This window comes from Callorhinchus milii, unplaced genomic scaffold (genome assembly GCF_018977255.1).
Source record: "Callorhinchus milii isolate IMCB2004 unplaced genomic scaffold, IMCB_Cmil_1.0 Scaffold3, whole genome shotgun sequence".
Taxonomy (NCBI): Eukaryota; Metazoa; Chordata; class Chondrichthyes; order Chimaeriformes; family Callorhinchidae; genus Callorhinchus; species Callorhinchus milii.
Genome location: NW_024704744.1, coordinates 42,553,415 through 42,579,842, shown reverse-complemented (window position 1 = coordinate 42,579,842; position 26,428 = coordinate 42,553,415). Strand labels below are relative to the sequence as shown.

Sequence of the window (26,428 nt, the reverse complement as noted above, 5' to 3'; positions counted from 1 at the left end):
ACCTTGTTACAATTGTTTTGGGGAACCATAAATAGAAATGTGCCTCTTTAGCCTATACCTGCTTTGTTCCACTGAAGCATTAGGCACAGTTTAGTACAAAAAAGCTTCATAAAAAGCTTTTGTCAGTAAGCAAAAATCAAAGTGACATTAAAATGTACAGGATCAGAATTAACTATTATAGTCCACCCTGTTGATCTTAAGATAAAAATAAATATATAATCCTACTCTATCGATCATACACAGTCCAATTTACCTTCTGGGATTGGAGAGGGACAGGTTTGGTATTATACTGGTATTTTATTTCTGGGACTTGGGTTCAAGTATGATGGGCTAAACGTCTCTTCTGTGAGCTGGTTCCAAATGTCCATTATAAACTGGACACTTTAGTGTAAGATGCTCTCTGAGCCATGCCACTGTGTGACAGAGTGTCTTGAAAGCTTTTCTCATAAAGCCTCTTTCCAGGACTTGGAAGGAATCAACTCCAAGATTTCTCAGTTCAACATAATCTTCTAAACAAATTCCCCATTCAATGGCTACATGATTGTAGCACAGAGCATTGTCCAATGATATTGACGGGTGTATTGAAACACTTTCCCTGAGTGATGTGGGCAACAGAATCTTTGTTTGGGAACACCTGATGTGCCTTCAGTGGGCAAGAAATAGGAAGAGACCTGGTACTCGAGGAAGAGCCATCACCTTCAGGAATATAGAGGAAACAAAAAGCCGAAAATTGAAGAGAAAAATAAATCTTTTTAAACCAGAGCGCCCGGGTGTTCATAGAGTTAATAGTTTCAGAGAACTGAAACCATTTGAGTACTGGGTGGTTCGAATTTGAATTATTGAGGTAGTTACCCAGGAGAACTAGAGGAACACAAGCTCAGGTTACACCTGTTTCGGTGACAGGATGGGAAGGGCGTTTGCAACTGTGTACACTTTCAATGCAGAATGAAACAGATAGCACTGTAAAGAATTGCATTTCTTTCCACTTGTTCAATATACTCATTGATGAGTTTAACACCTTATCGTGTAAATGAGCTGGAGTGCTGGTCTGGAGCCTATTTGTATCATCAACACAGGTAAGGTAAATTATTACACATGTGCACTGTAATTAGAAATAATATTTGTGGTAGGGCGGAAGGTCTGGTCACATTTGTGTTGTGGATTATTTCAAATGTTCATGTCACATGCTTGAATTGTTTGACGAGCAACATTTCCTCCTTCTTCTCCGATTTTCTCTCCCCCTCCTCCTCTCTGAAAGCCCTTTTGCTTTATCTGGGATATGGCTTCATAGACCAGCTGGTCACCCCCGTATCTCACCCAACTGGCCATTTTCTTGACAGTGAGCGTGAGTTGGTTATTGGACTTTTGGAATTTTGGACTCTGAGGAGGCATCATAGTAATTGAAGCCTTATCCTTTGCTCACATATGCACTTTGTGACAAGGTTCTCTGGATGCCTATTCTGGCCAACATCAGTTAAATCAGCACACAAAATATACAGTCAATTCACTTTTTTTTAGGGGGAGAGCATTCCACAGGCAGGAGAAGCAATGTGTGATGGTTTGATACAGGCAATGCTTGCAGAATGTATGATTCACACAGTAAGCAGAGATGCTGCTCTCCTGTTCCCTGGCATATACTTGGAATTTATATCAAATGCAAGGATTATTATTATGTTATTATTTTCAAACTTGTGATTTTCTGGACAGTATTGACTATTGGGCAGTGCATTTATCCACTGTACCATATTCATTTGGCAACTCATATTGTTTATTGGACACTGTTAGTACAGACTAGCTGCTAGCAGCAGGTGCCTATATAAAAATTACTTTCATTTCTAATGAATTTCATTTATCAAATACTCCGAGGCAGTCATTTTATGTAAAAAACACTATATAAATGCATGTTATTATTAAAGTACTCCAGTTTATTTTATGTTTCTAACATAAAATACATTTTTAGTTGTTGTTAGAGATTGTCCAAAATTGCGCTGAACAGGTACACTCTCAACAGGAAAAGGGCTTTCCAAAATCCGATAACTTAAAAACTATATCCATCTGAATAAAGTTTGGTTCTTTTGAACGCTTCCAGGGCATGATGTTTATATCGACAATAACAACAAGCGCATGCACATAGGAAGAACATCTCAAAGCACTTTACAAACACTGAGTGAGAGCCTGAGCTGGGAGAGAAATAATAATAATAATAATCCTTGTATTTGATATAGCCCCTTATCACATCTTCAAGACGTCTCAAAGCGCTTCACAGAATAGATTGTAAAGTGATTTGACTGTATATTTTGTGGGCGAAACAGGGGATAGGGGGAATCAGGGAGAGGTGGCCGGAGGTATAATTAAAGAGACACACGATAAGGACAGAAAGAATGGATATAAGCCCAAAAATAAACTAGGGAGCAGATGAACAGAGGCAAATGTCAGAAAAGGGTTAGTGAAGCAGATCGGGCTCAAATTCTGTACAAGTTATTTTTCTCCCTATCACATCAGTTTGCTATTGATCCATTATACAACTTCTAACTCAGTTAAAAAAAGGTTTTTCCGTGTTTCAGGAGAGAAAATATTGCTACTCAGAGAATGGAATGGATTAATAAGAAAGGTGGTAGGTACCAGGACATCAGATTTATTGAAGAAGTAGCTTTATTCTGCATTAAGAAAATTGTAGGGCTGATATTCTGGAACAATGAGATCAAATGGGCTGAAGGGCATTTTTCATCTCAACCTCTTTTGTGACGTGCGATCCAAACAGAAATAGAATTCTATTGAAAGATAAGAAAAAAAACTGCAGACAGCTTTACTCATTCTGGCAATGGGCTATTGTGGGTGTTGGAGGAAGCAGCTGCTAGAACCACTGCTGCAGGCACTTCATGCCAGAGGTTGTGTCAAATAGGATTCTTATAATAATTATAAGATTTCTACCATTTGCTATAGCAGGCTTTCACGTCGGAGAATTTTTCAAAGAGCTTCGCAGGATGTGCTTGGAAAGTGGAGTGACTGTACGTTTTGTGGGTAAAGGCAACAGCGAATTTGCACACAGAAATGTCCCACAAACAGCCATAAAGTGAATGATAACAATAATAATCCTTGTGTTTGATATAGTGCCTTATCACATCTTTGAGAGTTGTCTCAAAGCACTTCACAGAATATACTGTGAGTGGAGTGACTGTGTGTTGTGTGGGCCAAACGCGGCAGCCAATTGCGCACAGCAGTATCCCACAAACACACTCATGGATTGAGTGACCAAATTATTACTATTATTTGGTTTGAAGAGATCATTACCCCCGGAAAAGTGATCCGCGAATCGACTAACAACCGGGTCCTCTCACTTGTGAGGCGAGCACGCTAACCACTATGCTATGGGACTCCGGGATGTTTTGCACTTTCCTCACCTCCACAACTCTATGATGAATTTTATACTGTTCAGGGTAAAGCCTATTTTTTGTGGTGTACAGTAAAACTCACATAAGTCATACCAGTCGGGACCATAACATTTAATATGACTTACGCAAAGTTACAAACAAACTTCCGGAGCTGTATGAAATCCAATTTAATCAATAATCTACACTGTTAATGCAGCCGATAAGTGCGCTTGCGCCGATGGGTCAGAACTTAATTTCACACAATTCAATGCAGAATGTAAGTGTTACGAGTTAGGAGATGATTTGTTTTGTAAAATACGACTAGTTCAAAGAAATCTACTCGGTTTTTGGTAGGAAAGTGAATGGGACTTGGGCGCATGTACAATTTAGGTGATTATATGATTTATCAAGATAAGAGTTATGCTAGTTTTATTGTATTAAGTATTCTGCAAGATCTTATTATGACGTGTTCTCGCCTCAATGTATTATTCAGCTTTCTACCACGATCAATGTTGTAACTATTCAGTTTAGCTGCGTTACTGTTGTCTGGGCAGCAAAGCCCTTGAATAAACACAAAGCATGGCTTAGAACTGACGCATTTCAATTAGTGGATCATCCTGAATATGAGCCACTTAAACTCATAGTTATTGTGTGTGCCTAACTGCCGATGACTTATTTTCCATTGTAAGGTGATACTATCTTTCATAGTTGTGAACAATTTCCTTCATTTATTGTAAGGCTTAAAGTTCTGATTGCTTTTTCCTGGCTTTTTTTAAAACAAAAAAATATAATGTTTGTATACTTACAAGCACATCTTAGGGAGAATATTTTGTCTACAAATTGAAGTGCTTTGAGATGTCTTCCCAACATGAAAGATGCTATATCTAATGTAAGGATTATTTTTATTATAATAAATATGGACTTATTTCCCTCTTTCAATCAGTTATCCTAACCAGGTTTTGTAAAATGTGACAAGATCTCACCACTGCAACCTCTCTTCTGTCAACTCCTGTGAATTGTCACTCTTAGTATGGTCTTCATATCACAGTCCTAATTTCTTAGCTCTGGCCTTCCATACATTTTGTTCCCAAGTGAAACCCCTCTTCAAGGTATCAAATGACACATTCACATTTTTCAAATATTTTTTAAAATGAGACCAACATGCTGACCTCAAAGACCCTTCCTGGAAACCTCTTCCAAGAATCACTCACTTGGTAAAGAAATACTTCCTGGTGTTTGTGTTAAAATTGCCCTTTGTGAACCTAAGCCTGTATTTTTGTCTCTGTCATGGAAAGCAATGAAAAATCAAATTAGCTGAATAAGTGCAGCAGGTGCCAACAGGAATGCATGTTGTCTGTAACATTGCTCACCTCTGCCACTCACTCTCCTTGCGGGCCACCACGACCCTTCTCCATGCATTTGTCAAGTCCAGGCTTGACTATGACAACCCTCTACTTGCCAGATTATCCGGCTCTTCCCCATACAAGCTGGAGACTATCCAGAACTCTGCAACTGTGTCCTCTCTTCTCCAATAGTACTGTGGGATCTTCAAAGTCTACCTGACAGCAGACAGGTCCTTGGTTTAAGATTTTATCCAAAGGATGGCAACTAGGATTGGCAGCCTAAGAGCTGGACCAGAAGACGACAAGAAAAGGCATGATAATGTTTTTGGTGGGATTCTTCTTTAGAATAGTTGACAACTAAAGCATTAATTTGCCTTTCATGTTCATATGCTCATTTATCTCCGGTGCATTTCCAGTATTGCATGGTTTCATTTTGTTTGGATTTGCATTACTGAGGGGAAGAGAGAAAGCAAAGGTTGAAAACAAAAGAGCAGCTGGTTTTGTAAAGGGAACTGTAGCCCACTTTGGAAAACCACTTGAGCAAAACAAATGTCAGACCAGTCAACCTTTATTCACATGGTTTGTGTGTACATTTCTCATCTATTGGAAAATAAATGCTGATCTTCACATTTGAATAATTTGCAAATCCATCATTACTTCACCCCACCATCCACCGATGCAATGATATCTTGTTCCACTGGTATTGTTTGATTCCACTTGAGACAAATAGCCTGGAGTAATGGTGGTGGGAAACGCCTTCAGCACGCTAACATCAGACAGCCCAGGTAAGTCCTGAGATCCTTATCTCTGAATTTTGGCACTGGTGCAGAAATGAAGTTACCATGTTTACAATCAAACATCTCTGCAAAAAATGTTCGCCCCCAACACTACCTCACCCCAATGCAGAGGAAACCCATCATCTCAAGATTAATTCTCCACTGCCCCTGTTGCTGATCTCCCCAGCTCCAGCCTCCATATTATTCAGAACTAGGCACCTTACCTTCTCTCTTGTACAAAGCTCCATAAGCACATCTCCCTCATTGTCAGACTCCAACGGCTCCTTCTCATTCAATAGATTGATTTTAAGATCCTTATCCTTACTTACAAAAACCGTCATGGTTTTTTCACTCATTCTCTGTGATCTGCTGTGATCCAATTCCCCTCCACTCCACCAACTCTGGTCTGCTTACTTGCCCCCACCCCCCTCCCCCAGTTATTTTTCTCCTGGAACGCTCTCCCTGAATCTCATTCACTTTAGCTCTGCTTTGAAAACCTGTCTAAAAAACCTCGGTCATCTCCCATCTTACTCAAGGTTCACGCTGCAAAGAACTTTGAGATGTTCTCTTATATGAAAGACGCTATATAAATACAAGTTGTGGTTGAGTCCGGGGCAAGTGAGGGACCAGATCACAGCTTGAGTTCTGAAGTTTGCTTTCCTGATGATCAACAAATATTTAAGGCTTGAACAACCTTAATATCTCAGTCCTTAAGAAGGAAATCAAAAAGATGGATTCTTTTAAAATTCAAACATTTGATGTTCATTGTTCATGTTAGAAATTTCCGCATAGCTCACATGTTGTCCATTCCAAATCCTGACCAGTGGCAACCTGAGTTAGCAGCCAGGTTCCACATGATTCCACATGAACCAATCTGCCAATGTATCCTGATCCGCTCCACATCCAATCAATGTAAGAACAAAATCTTGCATGCTGCTAAATAGCCATTCTTTCTCTCTATTTAGCATGTGCAACTAATAATAATCCTTTCATTTGATATATGCCTTTCATGTCAGGAGGATGTCTCAAGGTGCTTCACAGGATTTATTATTAATAATAATCCCTCCAAAACAAAAAACAATAATAAATTGGTCATTTTCAATCTACGACTGTTTGTTGGGACACTGCTGTGTGCAATTGGCTGCCGCGTTCGCCCACAAATATACAGTCAATTCACTTTACAGTATATTCTGTGAAGTGCTTTGGGACGTCTAGAAGACGTGAAAAGCGCTATATCAAATGCAAGGATTATTATTATTATTATGAATCCTGCATTTACTGTTTCTTTTGTAGGCAAAATGTGGCAGCCAAAGTGTTCCCAGCAATGTCCCACAAACAGCCATGAAATGAATGCCCCATTTTATCTGGGGGATTGTTGAACAGAACATTCGAAGAAACTTGCTTTTTTTTAAAATCATGGATGTTTGATGTCCACCTGAACAGGCAGATAAAGCCTCAGTTTAATATCTCATCTGGAGGATGGCACCTCCAAAAATGGAGTACTACCCCAGAACTCCATTGGAGTGTCAGCATAGACTGTAAGTTCACAGTCAAGACATGGACTTGAATCCAGAGCCTTCTGATTCAGAGGCGTGAGTGTTACGAACTGAGTCAAGCTGACAAAACCCTATCAAGGTATTATAAAAGGCTACACAATAAAAAGGTATAAGACAAGATCAATTACCAGGGAAAGAGGAAGCCTGAGGGAGAAACTTCAAAGAAACATGAATCATTTTGTCTACAGAAACAATAGTAGCGGGAAGGGAGATACTTATCGCTATAGTACTATAGTTCACAATGGATTAAAGGTGACTAGCTCAGACACAAGCAGTTGACAAATGTGATGAAGGAATATGGATAGCTTTCCTGAAGAAAAATAAATAAATCCCACATTGATAAATGGATTTCAAATAGGAAAAAACAACTCAAATCAACAAAATAGAAGAAATCCTCCTTGTGAAAACCAAGACAAGGAAAATCCATCTTATCTGACATTACATCTGTTAACACAGTGGCACAGTGTTGTCAGAACACCAGCACAAGGTGAAAAGACCATACATGCTTGACCATACTGCAGAGTCCCAGATCTTAGAATTGTGTCACTGTGGAAAGATGGGTTTGCCTGTCCAGATGGCCAACAGGTAAATTCATTATTCACTTAATTGGCTGCCGTATTTGCTTACAAAATATGCAGGGAGTTTTTGAAAGGAGTTTGTCCTGACTAACAATCTCCCAAATAAAATTGGTCTTTCATTTCATGGCTGTTTGTGAGACATTACTTTGCTAAAATTGGCTGCCACATTCGCCTAAAGTTAGATTTTATCCTGTGAAGCATCTTGAGACATCCTCCTGATATGAAAGGCATTATACCAAATACAGTATCAAAAATATAAGGATTATTATTGATTTCATTTATAGTACTTCGACATTGTAGGTGCTATATCAAAGGCAAGGATTATTAAATTATAAATAGTTTTACGTTATAAACATAAAATTAGATTGTAGGTCTAAAATTGCATTGCAGTTATTCATAAATGCTATTTATCAATTCATTAAATGTAGTAAACTATGCAAAAAGTTGCAATATGGAATAATTGAATAAGCTCCCAAAAAGTCAGACTTTAAAACATCAGCTCATATTTTTTCTATAACATATAATGTGAAATTTGAGCAGCAAAGCAGCCTCAAACTTAAGGGAGGACCTACCTCAGACTTTGTTCCTATTACACTTTCGCCTGGTTTCAAGCTAGCAAAAAATAAGTTTACTCTCCACTTTAACAGGCAGAGCTATTGGGTAGCCTGAGATGACCAGAGGAATCACGGTGGGGGGAGAAAGAAGAAACAATTAATGCAATGCATCACAGCGGTGATTGTAAATGAAAACACAACAGGAATTTATAGGACACATAATTCTATGTACAGTATTTGATTTATAAAACAACAATTTGCATTTATACGGTGCTCTGAGACCTTCCACATGTGAAGGACACTATATAAATGCAAATTATTATTATTGTATAAATCAAATACTGTATAAATAAAAGAAGTATTTCAGATTTTGAAAGTGAAAATCTCATTGGAAATTTACCAAGCACAAAAGGCTGTGAAATATATTTTGTGTTAAAGTGCTATAAAATCTATAGGCACATAAGAAAGCGCGGAACAAGTAATAGCCATTCAGTGAATGGCTGTACTGCTACTTCCATAGACAATGCACAACTTTGTAAACTCTACCCAACCCACTCTCTGTCAAAGGGAAGTTCTACTTGGACACACCCTGATTGCAAAGGTAACAAAATTAAAAAAAAACTGTGAAATATTTATTCACCACACACATTGTCCACTATTCAAAGAGCTCCCACCCTCCATAAACATTAACTGTTCTCCAGGCCCATTTGCACAGCAACCATCATATTTAATGAGGTATTTGCTCATATCAAACCAGAGATAAATGAAATAATCTAGCAGAGATTAAAGAGCATCTAGAAATGATTTTTCATTCATTTTCTTAGTTGACTGGTAACTTTCGATTGAGGGATTCTGAATCTACTCCGGGGTTCTTGTAAATTAGTCATATTCACTGCTTCAATTTCATTTCATTGTCATGTTTTCGATTACGTGTATATTTCCTTTCAAAGACTCTTTTTTAATTATCTCAGTTAGAAATGTTTGTGTTTGCTCATGAGCAGGAGTCAATGAATGCTGTTTGACACTCGATATTGCTTCCCATTGTAATTGAAACAATGAAAGAAGCTGTGCACATTAATTACTGATAGATGATGAATTTAATAACACACTCACCTTCTGTTCTCCCACTGACTATAATGGGGAGTGAGTGCTGGCTGGGCTGGCTGCTGACATACGCTTGTAGGCATTTTCCTTCCCACCTGCTTAGCTGACCTGATCTTTTGCTGCTCTCCATGATAGATAAAGCAGAAGAATGAGTGCCCAAACTATTCAATTGATATGAGATGAGCTGTCAGTGAAAATAGTTTTCATTAGGATTTATTTTGGACTCTTTCATGGAATCTAAATTGTCAGCCTGGCTCAGTAGCAGCACTCTCGAGTCAGAGGATTGTGGGTTCAAGTTGGGTCCTGGAATTCATATAGTGTTAGCCAATGATCCAGTTCAGTGCTGGGCTTCTGCAGTATTGATGGAGGTGCTGACCTTCGGATGAAACGTTAAACTGAGACCCCAACTGTCTGTTCGAGTGGACATTAAAGATTCCATGGCACTATTTAAAAAGAGTGGGGAATTTCTCCTGGTGTCCTGGACAACAATCCCCCAAATATAATTGGTCATTCACCCTATGGCTTTTGTGAGACATTACTGTGTACAACTTGGCTGCCACATTCGCCCACAAAACATCTCGTCTTTCACATCAGAATGACATCCCAAAATGCTTCACAAGATAATCACTTTACTGTATATACTGAACACCAAATGCAAGAATTATTATTATTGCTATTAATCATTTTGATTTGTTAATTTACAATTTACCAAAATATTGACTTAGTGCCATGAATTGCAAATTAATTAAATTAAATTAAAATAAATTAATTAACAACAAATCATATTGTTCCTGGAAACAAAATAACAACAAATTACATTTGTATAGCACCTTTCACGTCGGCAGAACATCCCAAGGTGCTGGACAGTCAGTGATTTGGACCTGGGAATTGGGATCAGGAGAGGTGGAGGGCAGGGAGGGTAGGGGTAGGAGGGTGTCCAAAGGCACAGTCAAAGAGCAGGGTCTTGAGACGGGTCTTGAAGGAGGCAAAGGAGGGAGTGAGGTGAAGGGATTGTGCAACGGAGTTCCAAAGGGTGGGGCAGAGAGGCTGAAACCTGACCGCCTATGGTGGGGTGGGCCAGGCAGGGGACTTGGAGTACGCCAATGAATGGAGGGAGTGGACAGGTTAATATGGGGTTAGCAGGTTACAGAGGTAAGGAGAAGTAAGGCCGTAGCAGGCTTTGAAGTTGAGGATGACAATTTTGAGTTCTATTCTCTGGCGGTGGAGAGTTGTCAATCAAAAAATAAATTGATAGCAATTGTTTGTAGATTACATTTTGCCATTGTACATAGTATTAAGTCTCTGAGATGCCACCCTACATGAATGTAAATTATTATTAATGTTGTTGCACATAAGGATACCTAGGGAATAGAAAGGTATGGGTAGGAGTAATGAGTGAGTGTGAGTAATGAGAGAGTATGAACACCAGCGCAAACAAATTGGGCCAAATGTTTTGTTTCTGTGCTACATAATCTATGTACATTTTGTAAATCTATGTAAATAAGGCTCACATGCCATGTAAATAAATGTTATTAATCCAACTAGCTCAGGGGCAGGGAGTGATCTGATTCTGTCAGTCAAAGCTCCACTTTTGCACACGCATGTAATATATAGTATGACTCACTGGTTTAGATGAAAAATTTGTGATGAACTGGAAAATATGTGTCGAAGTGTATAGTGCAAAGGATGTGTGGTCCCCTTCTCCATCCCAGCACTATTGCTATCCTTGGTGTTAATTCAATGAACTATACAGTACATTCTTTCTGAAATGCTAATTTTTATCTTTGCAGACTCTTCTCCGGATTATTAAGGAACAATGAGTTGGAGTTTACTGCGTGATGTTTTGAGTGGAGTGAATAAATACTCCACAGCACTGGGCCGAATCTGGCTGACTGTTATGTTCATATTCCGAGTCCTTATCTACGTGGTGGCAGCTGAGCGTGTCTGGAATGATGAGCAGAAGGAATTCACGTGTAACTCAAAACAGCCTGGTTGTGAAAATGTGTGTTTTGACCACTTCTTTCCCGTGTCTCAAGCAAGACTTTGGGCACTGCAACTTATTATGGTTTCCACCCCTTCCCTTTTGGTTGTCATGCATGTGGCTTACAGGGAGAACAGGGAGAAGAAATATCACAAGAAATTGTATGTAGACAAAGGGAACATAGATGGGGGCCTGTGGTGGACTTATGTTTTTAGTCTACTGTTCAAATCCGGAGTCGAGGTTGGCTTTTTGATTATGTTTAACTGGATTTATGAAGGATTTTCTCTTCCTCACATTGTGAAATGTGAGGTCAAACCCTGCCCCAATGTGGTAGATTGTTTTATTGGTCGGCCAACAGAGAAGACTATCTTTCTCTATTTCATGGCTATCTCCTCGGGACTTTGTATTGTGCTGAATATTTGCGAGCTGAGCTACCTTTTGACAAAACGCTGTGAACTATTCTGGGCCAAGCGATATGGTCAGCAAGGTCAAAGATTCAATCAAGTTAATGTCAAAAGTGATCTGTTGAGAAGAAAATCTGAATTGAAAGATCTAAAAGCACTTAAAAATGGCTCTTTGACTTCTTCCACTAATTTTCACACAATGTGAAATCAGTTCTACCGATTCATTCACCAGAGGTACCCCCACTTGTAAATCCACCAACACTGACATTGTGCAGCCAGCATTACAACATCCAGGATCACTACAATAATGATGTTATTGCCTGGAATTTCTTATTGGTATTGTTTGAAGAAGTTTCTCAAATGCTTGTGAATGGGATGGTGATGCATAGAACTGAGAATTTATCATGCCACGTTTAGCATTTTACCATTAGAGAAAAGATACCTGGCAGAGTGACATGTAAATAATACCCCAATTTGTTCATCAGTCCTGATCCCACGTAGAAATAAATGAGGAATCCCTGCACCCATATATGACTGTTTTAAAGAACCATTTGTTCCTTTTGTACATCATAAACAGAAGATACTTCCCTCTCACGTAACTTGCATGTTCTGACATAAAAGGGTAAAATGTACTGTGATCCAGAGATCTTGTTCAAAAGTCCTGAAGGGCTATTTGTAAGATTTATCTTTTCTCAAATTGGTATCTGCAAGAGTTGATATTCCCAACTCTTCCCTCCACAAGCTGCAGATTATTCAGAACTTTGCAGCTCATGTCCTCTCCCGTACCAGGCTCTGTGAACCCATCACCCACATCCTCACGCGGTTCCACTGGCTGCTAATCCCCCAGAGGATAGAATTCACAATCCTCATTCTTGCTTTCAAAGCCCTCCGCAGCGTTGCTGCTCCCTACCTCTGTGACCTGCTAACTCTAGTCTGCTCCACATCCCCTGCCCTGCCAGCCGCACCATCAGCAGTCGGGCCTTCAGTCTCTCTGCCCCCACCCTTTGGAAATCAATCCCAAAGTCCCTTCGCCTTGCTCCCTCCCTTGCCTTCTTTAAGGCCTGACTCAAGAACTTGCTCTTCAACCGCGCCTTCTGTCACCCTCCCACCCTTCAGCCCTCCTGATCCCAACCTCTAGCTTGGGTATACATTCTTGTCCAGCCCTTTGGGATGTCCTCCATAGGTGAAAGGTACTATACAAATGTAACTGTTAGTGTGGTTGCAGATTATATTGAACTGTTTGGCTACATTGCTAAAGCACTAGTAAAATTCTGCATCGCTCCGAGACCTATCCTGCATGAAGGGCACTTTATAAGCTGTTATTGTTTTTGCTGAATTAAAAACTGTATAGTGATTTAAGTCTTGTCACATTATGTTGAATTTGTTCAGGTCTTATGGCACAATCAGTAGATAGATATACCTGTACAGTGTATTTTTTATTTTTTGAACCAGTTAGTTAATATTGTTAGATATGCAATACAAAATATTCCATACAATTTTTTGGAAAGAGAAGTGTAATACAATGATAATAAACTTTACATTTAGATCTAGTGTGAGTAAAGTCAAAATATCTCAAAATACCTCATATATATGAGCTCAGTGGTTAGAGCACTCACCTCACAAGCGAGAGACCTGGGTTCGATTCCCAGCAGCGAAATGTTGGGCAAGTTTCCTTACTCCACACGCCTCTGTTTAACTCGCAGTAAGTAGAAACCTGGTTGTTAATCAATTGGCAGATTGTTTTTCCTGGGATAATAATCTGTAAAAAAAAATAATAATAATTTAGTCACTCAATCCATGACTGTTTGTGGGACACTGCTGTGTGCAATTGGCTGCCATGCTCCGCCTACAAATATACAGTCAATTGGCTTTACAATATATTCTGTGAAGCACTTTGAAACATCTAGAAGATGAGAAAAGCTCTATATGAAATACAAAGATTATTATTATAGGTAACCTCTGTTCAGTGTAGTGAATGTGTTTTTCCAGTAAACACGGCAACTAATTTGTGTACAACAAACATTCTTGAAGAGAATAATCAGGTTATCTAAAGGATAATAATAATCCTTTCATTTGTTATAATGCCTTATCACATCATCAAAATGTCTGAAAGCACTTCACAGAATTTACTATAGAGTGTGTTGACTGTACATTTGTGAACATGACCGAAGCCCTCCTGATTGGCTCAACTGTTTTTTTCCCAACATCCAAGCCATGACCCGCTCTGCCTTCCCTCATCTCTGTAACATCTCCCGACTCCGCCACTACCTCACCCCTCAGGCCGCTGGAACTCTGCAGCCCGTGTCCTCTCCCGCACCAAACTCCGTGACCCCATCTCCCCCACTCTCGCCCGACTCCATTGGCTCCCTATCCTTCAGAGGATCCAGTTCAAAATCCTGGTGCTCACCTACAAAGCCCTCCATGGCCTCGCCCCACCCTACCTCTGCGACCTCCTAACCCCCTACCAACCCGCCCGTTCCCTCCGCTCAATCGGTTCCGGCCTGCTCCACGTCCCCCGACCCACCCGCCCCACCATTGGGGGGAGAACCTTCAGCCACTCTGCCCCCAACCTTCTGGAATTCCATCTCCCAGTCACTCCAACTCGCCCCCTCCTTAGCCTCCTTCAAGTCCCGCCTCAAGACCCTCCTCTTCGACCACGCCATCGGTCACCTCCTTCCCCTCCCCTCCCTTCTCCCCCCCTGACCCCAGCTCGGGTCTGAAATGCTGTACACTGTCCAGCGTCTTGGGACGGCCTCCCGACGTGAAAGGCGCTATACAAATGTAATGTTTTGTAGTTGGTAAACATGTTAGTGAACTTACATGTGGATATGTAAGATTGTTGACTAAGACACTGTTTTGGTCAAAGAAGATCTCTTTTCAAAAATGATCATGAGATCTTTAACATCCACCTGAAAAGGCAGATTGGACCTTAGTTTAATATCTCATCTAAAATATTGCACCTCCACTAATGCAGTGCCCAGGCAGAAATCCACCAAAACTGTATATTAGACTGGATTGTGAACTCAAAGTCCTGATGTGGTGCTTGCATCCACAACCTTCTGAGCCAGATATTGTAAAATAGTTTTTTTAATAGTTCATTGATATAAATCAATAATAATTTATTAATTTAATCCGGGGACCTTCCAAGGACACTGGTTGAAAAAATAGGATTCAGAAGCCGTATTAAAATAGTCATTCATTTGGTTGTTGGTGGGACATTGCTATGTCTGCAAATTGGCTGCAGCATTCGGCCACAAATACAGTCACTACACTTCAGAGCAAGATAGGGTGACCGTACATCAGGGACAGTCCCTGGATGAGGTATTGAGTCCCTGTCCGAATTTCCCCTTTCTTGAGTTCAGCAACAAACTGAGCAAGAACAATAACGTTCTAAACCACATCCACTCATCAGAGAAATATAGCCATTAATCCAACAAGCTTGTCCAATAACTGCCAGCATCAGGAAATGTGGCGAGTTAAAATTTTTTGTGTGTCCCCAGAGTTGGTTTACGAAATATGGTCACCCAGGTTGCAAGTTTGAATCCCATTCTGAGCTGCGTTAACTTATCTCAGCAGTTGTCCTATCCCTGCCCTGTACAATTTTCTTAAATATTGTGTGCCCGGATTTGGTTTCCAAAATATGGTGACCCTGCTTGAGGTAAGATCAAATGCAAATTGCGGGTCAGTAACCAGAGCACACAGAATATTAAGATAATTAGCAAAAGACCCAGAGAGGGAAGGAGACATTTGTTTTCGCACAGCGAGTCAGTACGGTGTGGAATGCAGTGCCCGAGCAGCTTCTGGGCAATTGTATACGCAGCATATTTGCAAAGAAAAACACTGCAAGGCCATGCGGGGAAAAGGGTGGGGGAGGGGGACTGATCGGGTCAGACCGATCGGGCAGCCCTTCTGAAGTCCTGGCACGGGCACGCTGGTCCGAATGGCCTCCTTCTGTGCCGGAGGATCCTCTGATCATCCTCTGGTCAGCGCTGTATGATTGTACGCGCCCCCCCCTTCGGAACGCCATCCCGTACTCCCTTCGCCAGGCTCCCTCCTTCAAGGCACGTCTCAAGACCCTCCTCTTCCACCCATCTCCTACCCTCCCCCCCACCCCCTCCCTCCCCCCCTCAGTCCCCACCCCCTCCCTCCCCCCCTCAGTCCCACCGTGAGAGGCGCTGACCCAATGTGATGCCATTTGGATGGTGTCGCAGGGTGTGGGCTCCGGACCTGCAGGTGGCGCTCGCTCTGGGAGTGGCTGCGGGGACGGGGCTGCCATCCTGTGAGCTGCGGCGGCCCCGCGCCTGTCCCCGGCTCTGACGGGGCGGCCTCACCTGATCCTATGGCGCCCACTCCCCCACAGCTCCACCTGGAGATCAGAAACAACACACACAGCGGACACCTGGTGCTCCGGTAACACACACTGCACCACTGCTGCTAAAGCTTTCTTTCCCGTGTGGGGGTGTGGGGGGTCTGTGTGTGGGGGGGTGTTGGGGGGGAGTTAGGGTGTGGGGGGGGGGTGTGGGGTGTGTGTGGGGGGGAGTGGGATGTCTGTGTGGGGTGTCTCTGTGTTGGAGGGGTGTCTGTGTGTGTGGGGGGGGGATGGGGTGTCTGTGTGTGGGGGCGGGTATAGGGTGGGGGGGGGATGGGGTGTCTGTGTGGGGGTGGGGACGGGGTGTGGGTAGGGTGTGTGTGGGAGGTGGGGTATGTGTGTGTGTGGGGGGGTAGGTGTCTGTGTGTGTGTGGGGGTGGGTATAGGGTGTGGGTAGTGTGTGTGGGAGGTGGGGTATGTGTGTGTGTGGGGGGGGGTGTCGGTGTGTGGGGGTGGGTATAGGGTGTGGGTAGGGTGTGTGTGGGAGGTGGGGTATGTGTGTGGGTGGGTTGGGGGGGTGGGTGTGTGGGGGGGGTGTCTGTGTGTGTGGGTGTGGGTAGGGTGTGTGTGGAAGGTGGGGTATGTGTGTGGGTGGGTTGGGGGGGGGTGGGTGTGTGGGGGGGGGTGTCTGTGTGTGTGGGTGTGGGTAGGGTGTGTGTGGGAGGTGGGGTATGTGTGTGTGGGGGGGGGAGTGTCTGTGTGTGTGTGTGTGGGGGCGGGTATAGGGTGTGGGTAGGGTGTGTGTGGGAGGTGGGGTATGTGTGTGGGTGGGTGGGGGGGGGGTGGGTGTGTGTGGGGGGGTGTCTGTGTGTGCGGGTGTGGGTAGGGTGTGTGGGAGGTGGGGTATGTGTGTGGGTGGGTTGGGGGGGGTGTGTGTGGGGGGGGGTGTCTGTGTGCGGGTGTGGGTAGGGTGTGTGTGGGAGGTGGGGTATGTGTGTGGGTGGGTGGGGGGGGGTGGGTGTGTGTGGGGGGGGTGTCTGTGTGTGTGGGTGTGGGTAGGGTGTGTGTGGAAGGTGGGGTATGTGTGTGGGTGGGTTGGGGGGGGGGGGGTGGGTGCTGGTTAACTAATGACTGGAGGGATACAATTCTCTGAAAATTCTACCTGCAAGTATTGCAGTCCCACTGTAATAAAGCAACGTTTCGAGTACAGTTTCGGCCTTGCTTATTTTATTTTGCAGTAAATGCTCGGAGCTAATCATAGCTCTTTGTAAAGCAATTTTTATTTTATGTTGAGTAGTATTTAATAGTGAAAATGTTGTAATGTATAGTGTATCCAGTGTGTTTAATAAATCCCAGAGCAAATCCTGAGTTGGTGTCTGCTTCACGCTGCACACTGATTTATTTACTAAAAACATTGCTGACCGTTTGATGAAAGCAACAGACTGGACTCCCTTTCTATTGTGATTTATTTCACTTTGTAGTGCTGCGGATGTCACAGCTCCTGTAGATTTTGCTGTGTCAATACTGCAGTGAGTAAATTGGGCGGTATCTGAAACCAGCTTGAACTTGGTGGTCTGTGGAGCAAGACTGCAAGTGCAAATCGAGGCTGCCCAACACAGACTCATACCAAATAATCACAGCAAAATTGTGGAGTTTGAAGCCAGCATAAGTCAGACTCAAGCCTTGTAAGATAAACCCATGGAGCGCTTGTTCCGTGGTCTTCTAAGAGATCAGAAATCAGTTCATTGAACAGGTACAATATAGTCAAATGGACAGAAAGCTCTTCTGATTGTATTCCTTGAAAAAATGGTTAGTTTTTGTTTTGCAGAATGTGCAACGAAACAACATGCGCTTTACATTACTGCAATTATATCAGTGTAATTCAAGAACTATTCAGACTCTTGAGTGTTTGTAAATTCACTGTACTGTATAATAAATCTAAGTAGTCTTATATAAAGAGGCCATTGGAGTTGCTGTAAAAAAAATGCAATAAATGACCTTTTTCTGTTTGTTAATGAGCAGTGTCACTGTTTCCAGTACTGGTGTATTCTGTTTTTGATGCAAAAACTACAACATTTTTTGAATGTATGTATTTACTTTCAATTAAAAAAAACAATTAGTAGAGAAAGTGGGATAATAATCCTTGCATTTGATATAGCGCTTTTCACGTCTTCTAGACGTCTCAAAGCGCTTCACAGAATATAAGTGAAGTGAATTGACTGTATATTTGTGGGCGAAATGTGGCAGCCAATTGCACACAGCAGTGTCCCGCAAACAGTTGTGGATTGAATGACTAAGTTACTGTGTTTTTTTCTTGAGGGTTTATTATCAGGCATCTGAAGCAAGGAAACTTGCCCAAGGTTTCGCCCTGCTAGGAATCTAACCCAAGTCTCTCGCTTGAGAGGCGAGTGGTCTAACCACTGAGCTACAGGACTCCACAGATATCTTGGGTGTAGATTTCTGTATACTCTCTCCGCACCCACAGCTCACTCAATAGATGAAACGTTGTTTATAAATAATGTTTTGTTTGTAAACAATGTTTATAAACGAATATCAGAAGTCTTCCTGAGGTGAAAGGCACTATACGAAGGTAATTTGTTGTTGTTATTTAGGAGATATTTAGAGTAGAGGTGAATGGGAGAACAGTTACAACAAATGTGGGGAGGGATATGCCTGATGGCTGAGTAGTGGGAAGTATTGATGTGAGAAAACCTTCAACACTAAGTGTTACATTCCTGATCATATAGATTTTCAAAAACCATGGCAAGAAAAATCTCTTGTATTACACTCCAGTGTTGAATACTCACTGCTTTATTCATTACTCTCTAGTGCTAAGATTCATTGCGAAAAAGGTATGGAGGAAATGATGGCATTGTCCATTCTCATTTTCACACGAGGAATGGCTGGTAACAAGGGGGTTCTTTACTAGTGGACTAACATGGGTGTTTCACTCTTCCACTATGATGTGTTTTCATTAATGTATTACTAGCTGTACCCGTTGCAAAGCGCTTCACTGAATATACTGTGAAGTGAATTGACTATATTTTGTGAGTGAAACATGGCAGCCAATTTCGCACAGCAGTGTCTCACAAACAGTAGTGGATTGAGTGACCAAATTATTTTTTTTAAAAGCTATCATTACCCCTGGAAAAGTGATCAGCTGATTGACTAACAACCGGGTTCCCACTTACTGCCAGGTAAACAGAGGCGTGTGGAGTAACTTGCTCATGTTTCGCTCTGCCTGGGAATTGGACCCTGGTCTCTCGCTTGCGAAGCGAGTGCTCAAACCACTAAGCTACAGGACTCCATATAGGATTCCACACAGGATGCTTTAATAGGAGGTGAATAGGAGGGGTGGGGACTTGTGTGGAATATAAGCACTGTATGGACTGATTGGGCCTAATGGACTAATTCCTTGCCGTATGGCTATGCAAATCTACGTGATGCACTCCCGTTGTGTCAGGCAAACTGTCACACAGCTCTCAAATGATGTTTGCCCACCTTCTTAAAATCAGATTGTGATAATTTGTTGGTAGTGTGACACACTACTTGTCACATCATTTTCATGCAATGTGCAGAACTGGAGATTAAAGTAGTAGAAGAACTGGTCTGTAGGCCACAATCTAAACCAAAAATATTGCCATAATAGCAGCTGGGTGGCTGACACATGCGGAAAATCGAGAGGAACTGGGTTTGATTCCCAGGCAGGGCGAAACGTTGGGCAAGTTTTCTTACTCCTCTTGCGCTCTGTTTCTCCAGCAGTAAGTAGGAACCCGGTTAGTCGATTGGTGGATCGCTTTTCTGGGGGTAATAACGCCTTGAAACCCCAAAAATAATAATTTGGTCACTCAATCCACGACTGTTTGTGCGACACTGCTGTGCGTGATTGGTTGCTGTGTTTCCCTCACAAAATATACAATCAATTGACTTTACAGTGTATTCTGTGAAACGCTTTGAGATGTCTTGAAGATGTGAAAAGGCACTCATCAAATACAAGTATCATTAATAAACCCATCACCATGCTTAAGAGTAGCCAAACCAGACAGAGTTCTACATATGTATGCCGCCTACGCATGAAGATTTCCCTGTGTCTGGAATGGAATGTGCACTCCCTGGAGCGCATGCTGCTTATCTAATTTCAGAGAGTATTTGGCACAGGTTGGTAATCGCCAAGTATTATTACTGTATGAGTGATCTTGGAGCTTATTGTGTTCCAAATATGATCAATATCAATATTGTGCAATATCACATCTACAAATAAACTGTGCTGATTTAATGGTGGTTTGTTATTCCATGTGAAATTTAATTTGGTCATTAATTATTTTAGTTTGCCACTACGGGTCCTTAGACTTTGTGGGATAACATTGCAATGCTGGACAGGAGTTAGTGATGTGCAGCCTAACATCAGACTTGACAGTGGTCAGGTCCATTGATGTTCTGTCCACTTGCCTGTCAGACCTTGATGAAGTACAATTTCCTGCAATTCTACATGAAGAAGATGGAAACCATCCTCCCTGGCTCCCACCAATGTCTCCTCACTTTCGGTTCTGACCTCCTCGAATTCCCTCAATCACACCAAACAGATGTGTAATATCGGTGTCTGGTTCGATCCTTAGCCCTTTCACTCCTCGCATCCGGTCCCTAACTAAGACCCCTTATTTTCACCTCCACTACATCACCAGCCTACGTCCTATCCAAATGCCGCCAAATTCCTTACCCGTGACTTTGTTACTTCCTGCCTGGATGTTTCAAAAGCACTCCTTGCTGTTCCTAGTGCCAACATCAATAAACTCAGACTTATCCAAAATTCCCTTACGTTCATCCTCATCAACACCAAAGTCTACAGGCCCATCACCCCTGTCCTTGCCATGCTTCCCTGTCTCCTTGTCTCAGTGGATTGTTACCCTCACCAATAAATCACTCCACACCCAAGAACTTTATCTCTGACTTTCTCTTACCCCACTCCACTATTTGCCTTCTTGGTTCGACTAGCTCAGGCTTGCTGTGTGTCTAACCCTCGGTCTTCACCCCTCTCTGTCTGTAAGTACCACCTTAAAACCGACCACTTTGTCTGTCTCTGATCACCTCCCTGTTCCCCAAGTACCACTTGGATTATGAGTTCTGAGTAAATTGAACTCCAGATGCATATTCCTGTCCTGGGGTGGGGGTGTTGGTAAGGAGCGATCTCCTTGAAGCTGAACTAATTCCAAGGTGACCTGTTTGGCTGAATGGAGTCAACCCTCCCTGCTGGTCTTGATATTTGCTTCCTGAACGAGCTGGATCTGCAGGACTCCAGGGCACTGCTGATGACGGCTCAGCCTACCTTATTGGCAGGATTAGGAGTGACCAATCTCTGGGAGTGAGGATTCTTCCTACACAGCTCCTGTAAATCTGGAAGTCAAAGCCCTAACAGATAGGTTGTCCTTATTGGACAAGCAGCGGGAGGATTGCCAGACAGTGCTCTCAATGCGATTTTAGTTGGTTGAAATCTAGCAATACTGCAATGTACACTGTCGGGTCCCTAAGCCTTGCCTCTCACCAACCTGTGTAATATTTTCTGGACTTAAGTAAGCAGGGTGAGTCCCTCTAGTCACAGTGTGCATTCCATTTTCAGACATAGATTAATTTCCACGTGTAAGCAGCAGACAGACTTGTGTCTGATTGGGATACTCATAATCATGGTAATGGGTTTCTGCATGTGGAAACAATATGTGTATTCCTTCAGGATTCAGCACAAAGTTGCCTCAACACGGTTGGGAAAACCTTCCTTGAGAATTAGCAGAATAATGTTTTGTGCTTCTCTTTCTGCAGGTGCTTCCCAACAAAGTGTTCAGAGTTCCAGGTTTCTCTCAGCTCGTCATCCCTACACGTTCAAACTGATGAGAAGTGTGTGTACCTGCGTTTGCCACCAGAGGTCAGGACCGCACCTTCCTCCTGTCGCAGTCTCCAATATGTTGCAGCAGATGGATTACACATGAGGTTGCAAGTTGAGACAGACAGCCTTGCAGGTTGCTCATGCTTTTCAAACATAGTCATACTAGATCTAAACCAGAGCTGAATTTTATGAGATAATTCAATTCGTAATTTAAACATATCTGTCATCAGACAAGGTTATTATAATTATCTGCTTGTCCAGTACACAATGTATTCACTGGTTGAACATTTATAAGTGTTCCTACAATCTAATGGAAGATCCCATGTTTCAGCCCCTTGCATTTATTTAAATAGCTGATCATTTCTGCATGATAGGGAAGGATGCAATTGATATTCTGCCAGCATTTTTTCAGAGGGTGGGGGTGGGGAACATGTGGAGTCCTGTAGCTCAGTGGTTAGAGCACTCGCTTTGCAAGTGAGAGACCTGAGTTCAATCCCAGGCAGAGGGCGAAACCTTGGGCAAGTTTCCTTACTCCACACAGAGCCTAATAATAATCCCTCCAAAAACCCAAACCAATAATAAATTGGTAATTTTCAATTCACGACTGTTTGTGGGACAATGCTGTGCGCAATTGGCTGCAGCGTTCGCCCACAAATATACAGTCAATTCACTTTACAGTATATTCTGTGAAGAGCTTTGGGACGTCCTCCCGACGTGAAAAGTGCTATATCAAATGCAAGAATTATTATTATTAATTGAGCTCAGAGTTTAGGGAATTGAGAGAAAATTTCTGTTCTAGATTACAATGGCTGCTTCTACAGATTGTGATCAATTTACCCAATTGTGGATTTATCCTGACTTATTCAGTCTCCTAAAGGGAAATAATATATACTGTTTATTCTTCCAAGCATTCCAAAGTTACCAACCAAATTCCACAGTGGCAACCTTAATCAACTGCTCCTGTCGCCATCCTACAGTATTTCCCTGCTTTTCCTCCTTTGGACATTTCCCTGCCCAACCCCAGTATTACAGAAATCATCATAGCCTGTGGAGTGCTTGATATCATCTCATTCTGTTTCCCTTTCCCAATGAACTCCAATCACTTCCACTTTAACTATTTATTAACTTTTTTAGAGTTAAGTAATTTAGCCTTAACTGCTTTCCTGGCGGTCTGTTCTCAAGTGCAATCACCGCACTCGATAGCAAATCCCCGTGCAGCACTTTGAGATGCTTTGCCCCATATCAAATGCAAGGATTATTATTTATTAGGTACTCGTTGTGGATCAGAGGAGGAAAGAGACCATAGACTCATTTGAGACTTATTCATTTTAAAGCCACACCTTCTGATCTGTGTGCACAGTCCAACTTAGATCACCCATTGTCATCTACATTAACTCTGCCTCTCAGCATTTCATTGTCTTTCTCAATCTGTTTTTCTGATGAAAACCTCATTAATTCTGTAAGTCATGAATAGGAAACTCACATAACCTAGAGTCTCATCTACTGATGTGGAAGCCGTTTGCTTGCAGGACAGTTCCCAGCCAGGGTTGTGAGCTGAGCATTGTATTTAGAAACCATGTCAGCACAGTAATAGGAACTGAGCTCCAGGGACCATACTGATGTTGCAATGGTAAACTTAAAAAATTAATTACATTCAAGATTATCTAAATTTGAAGAAGATTTTCCTTTGAATACTCCCAACATGAAAATATGTTAAATGTAATGGATATGGAATGCTTAAATGTAAATTATAGCATTGATCTTTCAGTGCTGTGAACATACTGAGTCAAAATGGTTTATGTCTTTAAAACGAAACTATTATTGACATCCCAGCATGACTCAAACTCTAAAGTATTGGGATTTTCTGGGAATTAATTAAACTCATGTTCAAAAATCTGAAAATGTTTATTTTGCATATTGAAATAATATTGTAATGATTAAGTCTCAATTTAAAATCAAAGTTGATTTGGAAGATTTCTGCATCTATATCCATACTTCTGTGTCAATAATACTTCCCCTTTTATGCTTATACAGAACTGGTTCCAACTGCGATGAAGAGCTTAGCGGCCCAGATGAGCTTCATCTTTCAGTGCCAGACGTGTGGACAGTCTTTACTTAAAAAGCAGTGAGGCAACCAATTTTGATACTTTCATATTGCTCTCTAGAATAATTCAAAGAGAGGGAAAAGAGGCTGTAACAAAAATAACACGCGGAACAGAAGTAGCAAACGTTGAGTACTGAAAGGTTGTAGACAGTTTTTGATGGAGCAGTCTGGTTTGGGGAAGGATTATTTGCATCAGAATTCCTACTGATATGGTAAATTAAACCTTTTTCTTTAAACCGAGTGTTCTCATCTATAGGTTTTAATAAAAGCTGAAACACTTTTGCAGGCTGTATTCAGAAATTACCTTGTGCTGCTGCTTTCTTTTAGAGCTTCAAGCCCTTAGCTTTCTCCCTACTGAGTGACTCAGTCTAAGTCTGAGATTCATGGAAGGATGGGTTGACGACAAGATACTCAGAAAAGTGTTAAAAGATTGTACTTCTTAAAATGAGCCATTACTTTTCAACAAACACTATTACATTTTGGTACCAATAAATCTATTGCGTCATTTCAAGCACAGAGAGAAGAAGAGATGGCTCAGTTAACTACTTTACACAACGGAGGGGAGAGCATACAGAATATTCTGAGCAGAAGGATGATGGTCATCGATTGTTTCAGCAGATTGAAGAGGGAATTACATTGGTATTTGATTGAGGAAGGGTGACATACAGTGTAGGATTATATAGGAAAGGTTAGATGGACAGCAGTGATCTTCTGACGTCCAGTACAATCCTGTAGTACCGTGATGTCTTGCAGTCAGCCAGGCTTATAGGATAATTGTAGTGAGGAGCATTCAGACTTCAACTGGAAATGCCTTGTTGTTATTTATTTGAAATATTGCTACTGAAAGTGCTGAGAAAAGATGACGACATGAGGTTTTTCTGCAGGATCTTTCGGAGAGTTCTCCCTTTACCAAATGGGAACTGGAGTGATTTGGTGGAACACTGGTGCTGTCATCCTGATCCCTTTGCCAAGAAGTTGGAGCCAAAGGAGGATGACTGCTTGTTGGGTGACACATTTATGTTGGTCAATGTGGCCGACGTTGATGAAACTGCGGTACAGGAAGTGAAAACTGGCCAATCAGAGGTCTCGCAGCTCGCGGGTGAAATCCATTCAGTACAGGTGTGTTTTCTGCTTAGGCCATCTTCAAAACAGCTCACCTCAAGTTCCAGCCTACACTATTGCTGTCCATATTAAATAGATGTACAGAAAAGAATTCGAACCAAGATTAAAATTACGATTGTATTCATGAGGGGAACAGAGAAGGAAAGAAGGCTTTTTGACCCTTTTTAACTTATTTATCCAGAATATCCAAGCCTGACTTTCTCATCCAGCTTTCGTGGAGTCCTGTAGCTCAGTTGCAAGCACTCGCCTTGCAAGTGATACAGCTGGGTTTGATTCCCTGGAGGGCAAAATGTTGGGCAAGTTTTGTTACTCCACATGCTACTGTTTACCTGGTAGTAAGTAGGGAACCCGCTTGTTAGTTGATTGGCAGATCGTTTTTCTGGGGGTAATAATTCCTTCAATAATAATAATAAATTGATCACTTTAATCCACAACTGTTTGTGGGACACTGCTGTGTGCAATTAGCTGCTGCGTTTCACCTACAAAATATACAGTCAATTCACTTCACAGTATATTTTGTGAAGTGCTTTGAGATGTCTCGAAGACGTGTTAAGGTGCTGTATCAAATGCAAGGATTGTTATTATTACAGTGTTGCATACTTAACGTTTGGAAATCACTGTCTCAATCATGCTGCCAGGCTTCCTCTGCATTTATGTTTAAATTCACCTTAAGACTTATCTCTTCAAATGCGCCTATGGTCACCTCCCCCTTTCCCTTGTTCAACCTACTATACAGTGCTATGAGTCGATGCCCTGGGTGAAGATCGCTATATAGGGAATGGGAATGTGGAAGTTTGACTTGACAGTGAACTAATGAAGAATTTTGGAGAAGGTTGATGTGTTGGGGAAAAATATCTGCACCCTGTTCTTTTCTGATTAGTTCTTTGACTGGTGCATTGTGTTCAGGAAATTTAGATCCTTTGCCCTAGATACGCATCTGCCATGTATGCTATGAAGGTCACTGGGATGTTCCTGTGCATTGAGCTGCATATTAGTCATATCTCATAAATTTTAAATGGATGCTTTTACTGACTGAAATCCTTCCCTTGGGGAATTGTTTTATATTTTTATTTTTAAACCCAATTGTGAATGCAGTTTAAGCTGCTGTGAAGGATAAACGAATCGTTTACAACGCCCTTGCAATTGTAACCATTTGAAGCCTGTGCTTGGATTTCTGCCCCTAAATCAACACATATTACCCAACTGTGGATGTTTTATTTAAGGCATGGAAATATTGTGAGGAAAGAAATATTCCTTTCTTACTCTCCATCCTCTTATAGGCTAATGGGTATCCTTGTTAGAATAATGTTATTAATATTCCTTACACTTGATATGCCTCATCATGTTATCG

The 26,428-nt window shown here is 41.8% G+C and overlaps 2 protein-coding genes and 1 long non-coding RNA gene across 5 annotated transcripts in view; 2 read left to right on the top strand and 1 right to left on the bottom strand.

Moving 5' to 3' along the window:
* Window positions 1-903: 903 nt before the first annotated feature.
* Window positions 904-12,435, top strand: gjb7 (gap junction protein beta 7). The gene is made up of 2 exons (XM_007905062.2): window positions 904-1,076; window positions 11,073-12,435. Exon 2 carries the CDS (start codon window positions 11,099-11,101, stop codon window positions 11,870-11,872), a length of 774 nt encoding a protein of 257 aa, XP_007903253.2. The 5' UTR covers window positions 904-1,076; window positions 11,073-11,098; the 3' UTR covers window positions 11,873-12,435.
* On the bottom strand, window positions 5,967-9,453 carry LOC103186192. The gene is made up of 3 exons (XR_488720.2): window positions 9,292-9,453; window positions 8,197-8,289; window positions 5,967-6,199 (listed from the first exon to the last, which is right to left on the bottom strand). It is a non-coding gene; the product is annotated as an uncharacterized LOC103186192 (long non-coding RNA).
* Window positions 12,436-15,945: 3,510 nt separating the features above from the next.
* Window positions 15,946-26,428, top strand: part of ube3d (ubiquitin protein ligase E3D) — an 89,770-nt gene continuing 79,287 nt past the window's right edge. For all 3 annotated transcript variants that reach the window (XM_007905061.2, XM_007905058.2, XM_007905060.2), the window contains exons 1-4: window positions 15,946-16,077; window positions 21,788-21,984; window positions 23,886-23,976; window positions 24,840-25,074. In XM_007905061.2, the coding sequence (XP_007903252.2) occupies window positions 16,007-16,077; window positions 21,788-21,984; window positions 23,886-23,976; window positions 24,840-25,074 (594 nt within the window). In that variant the 5' untranslated portion in view covers window positions 15,946-16,006. The remainder of the gene's footprint in view (window positions 16,078-21,787; window positions 21,985-23,885; window positions 23,977-24,839; window positions 25,075-26,428) is intronic.

What these genes read in the sequence shown, in the direction of transcription:
- gjb7 (XM_007905062.2), top strand. Translation starts at nt 11,099, where the DNA reads ATGAGTTGGAGTTTACTGCGTGATGTTTTGAGTGGAGTGAATAAATAC.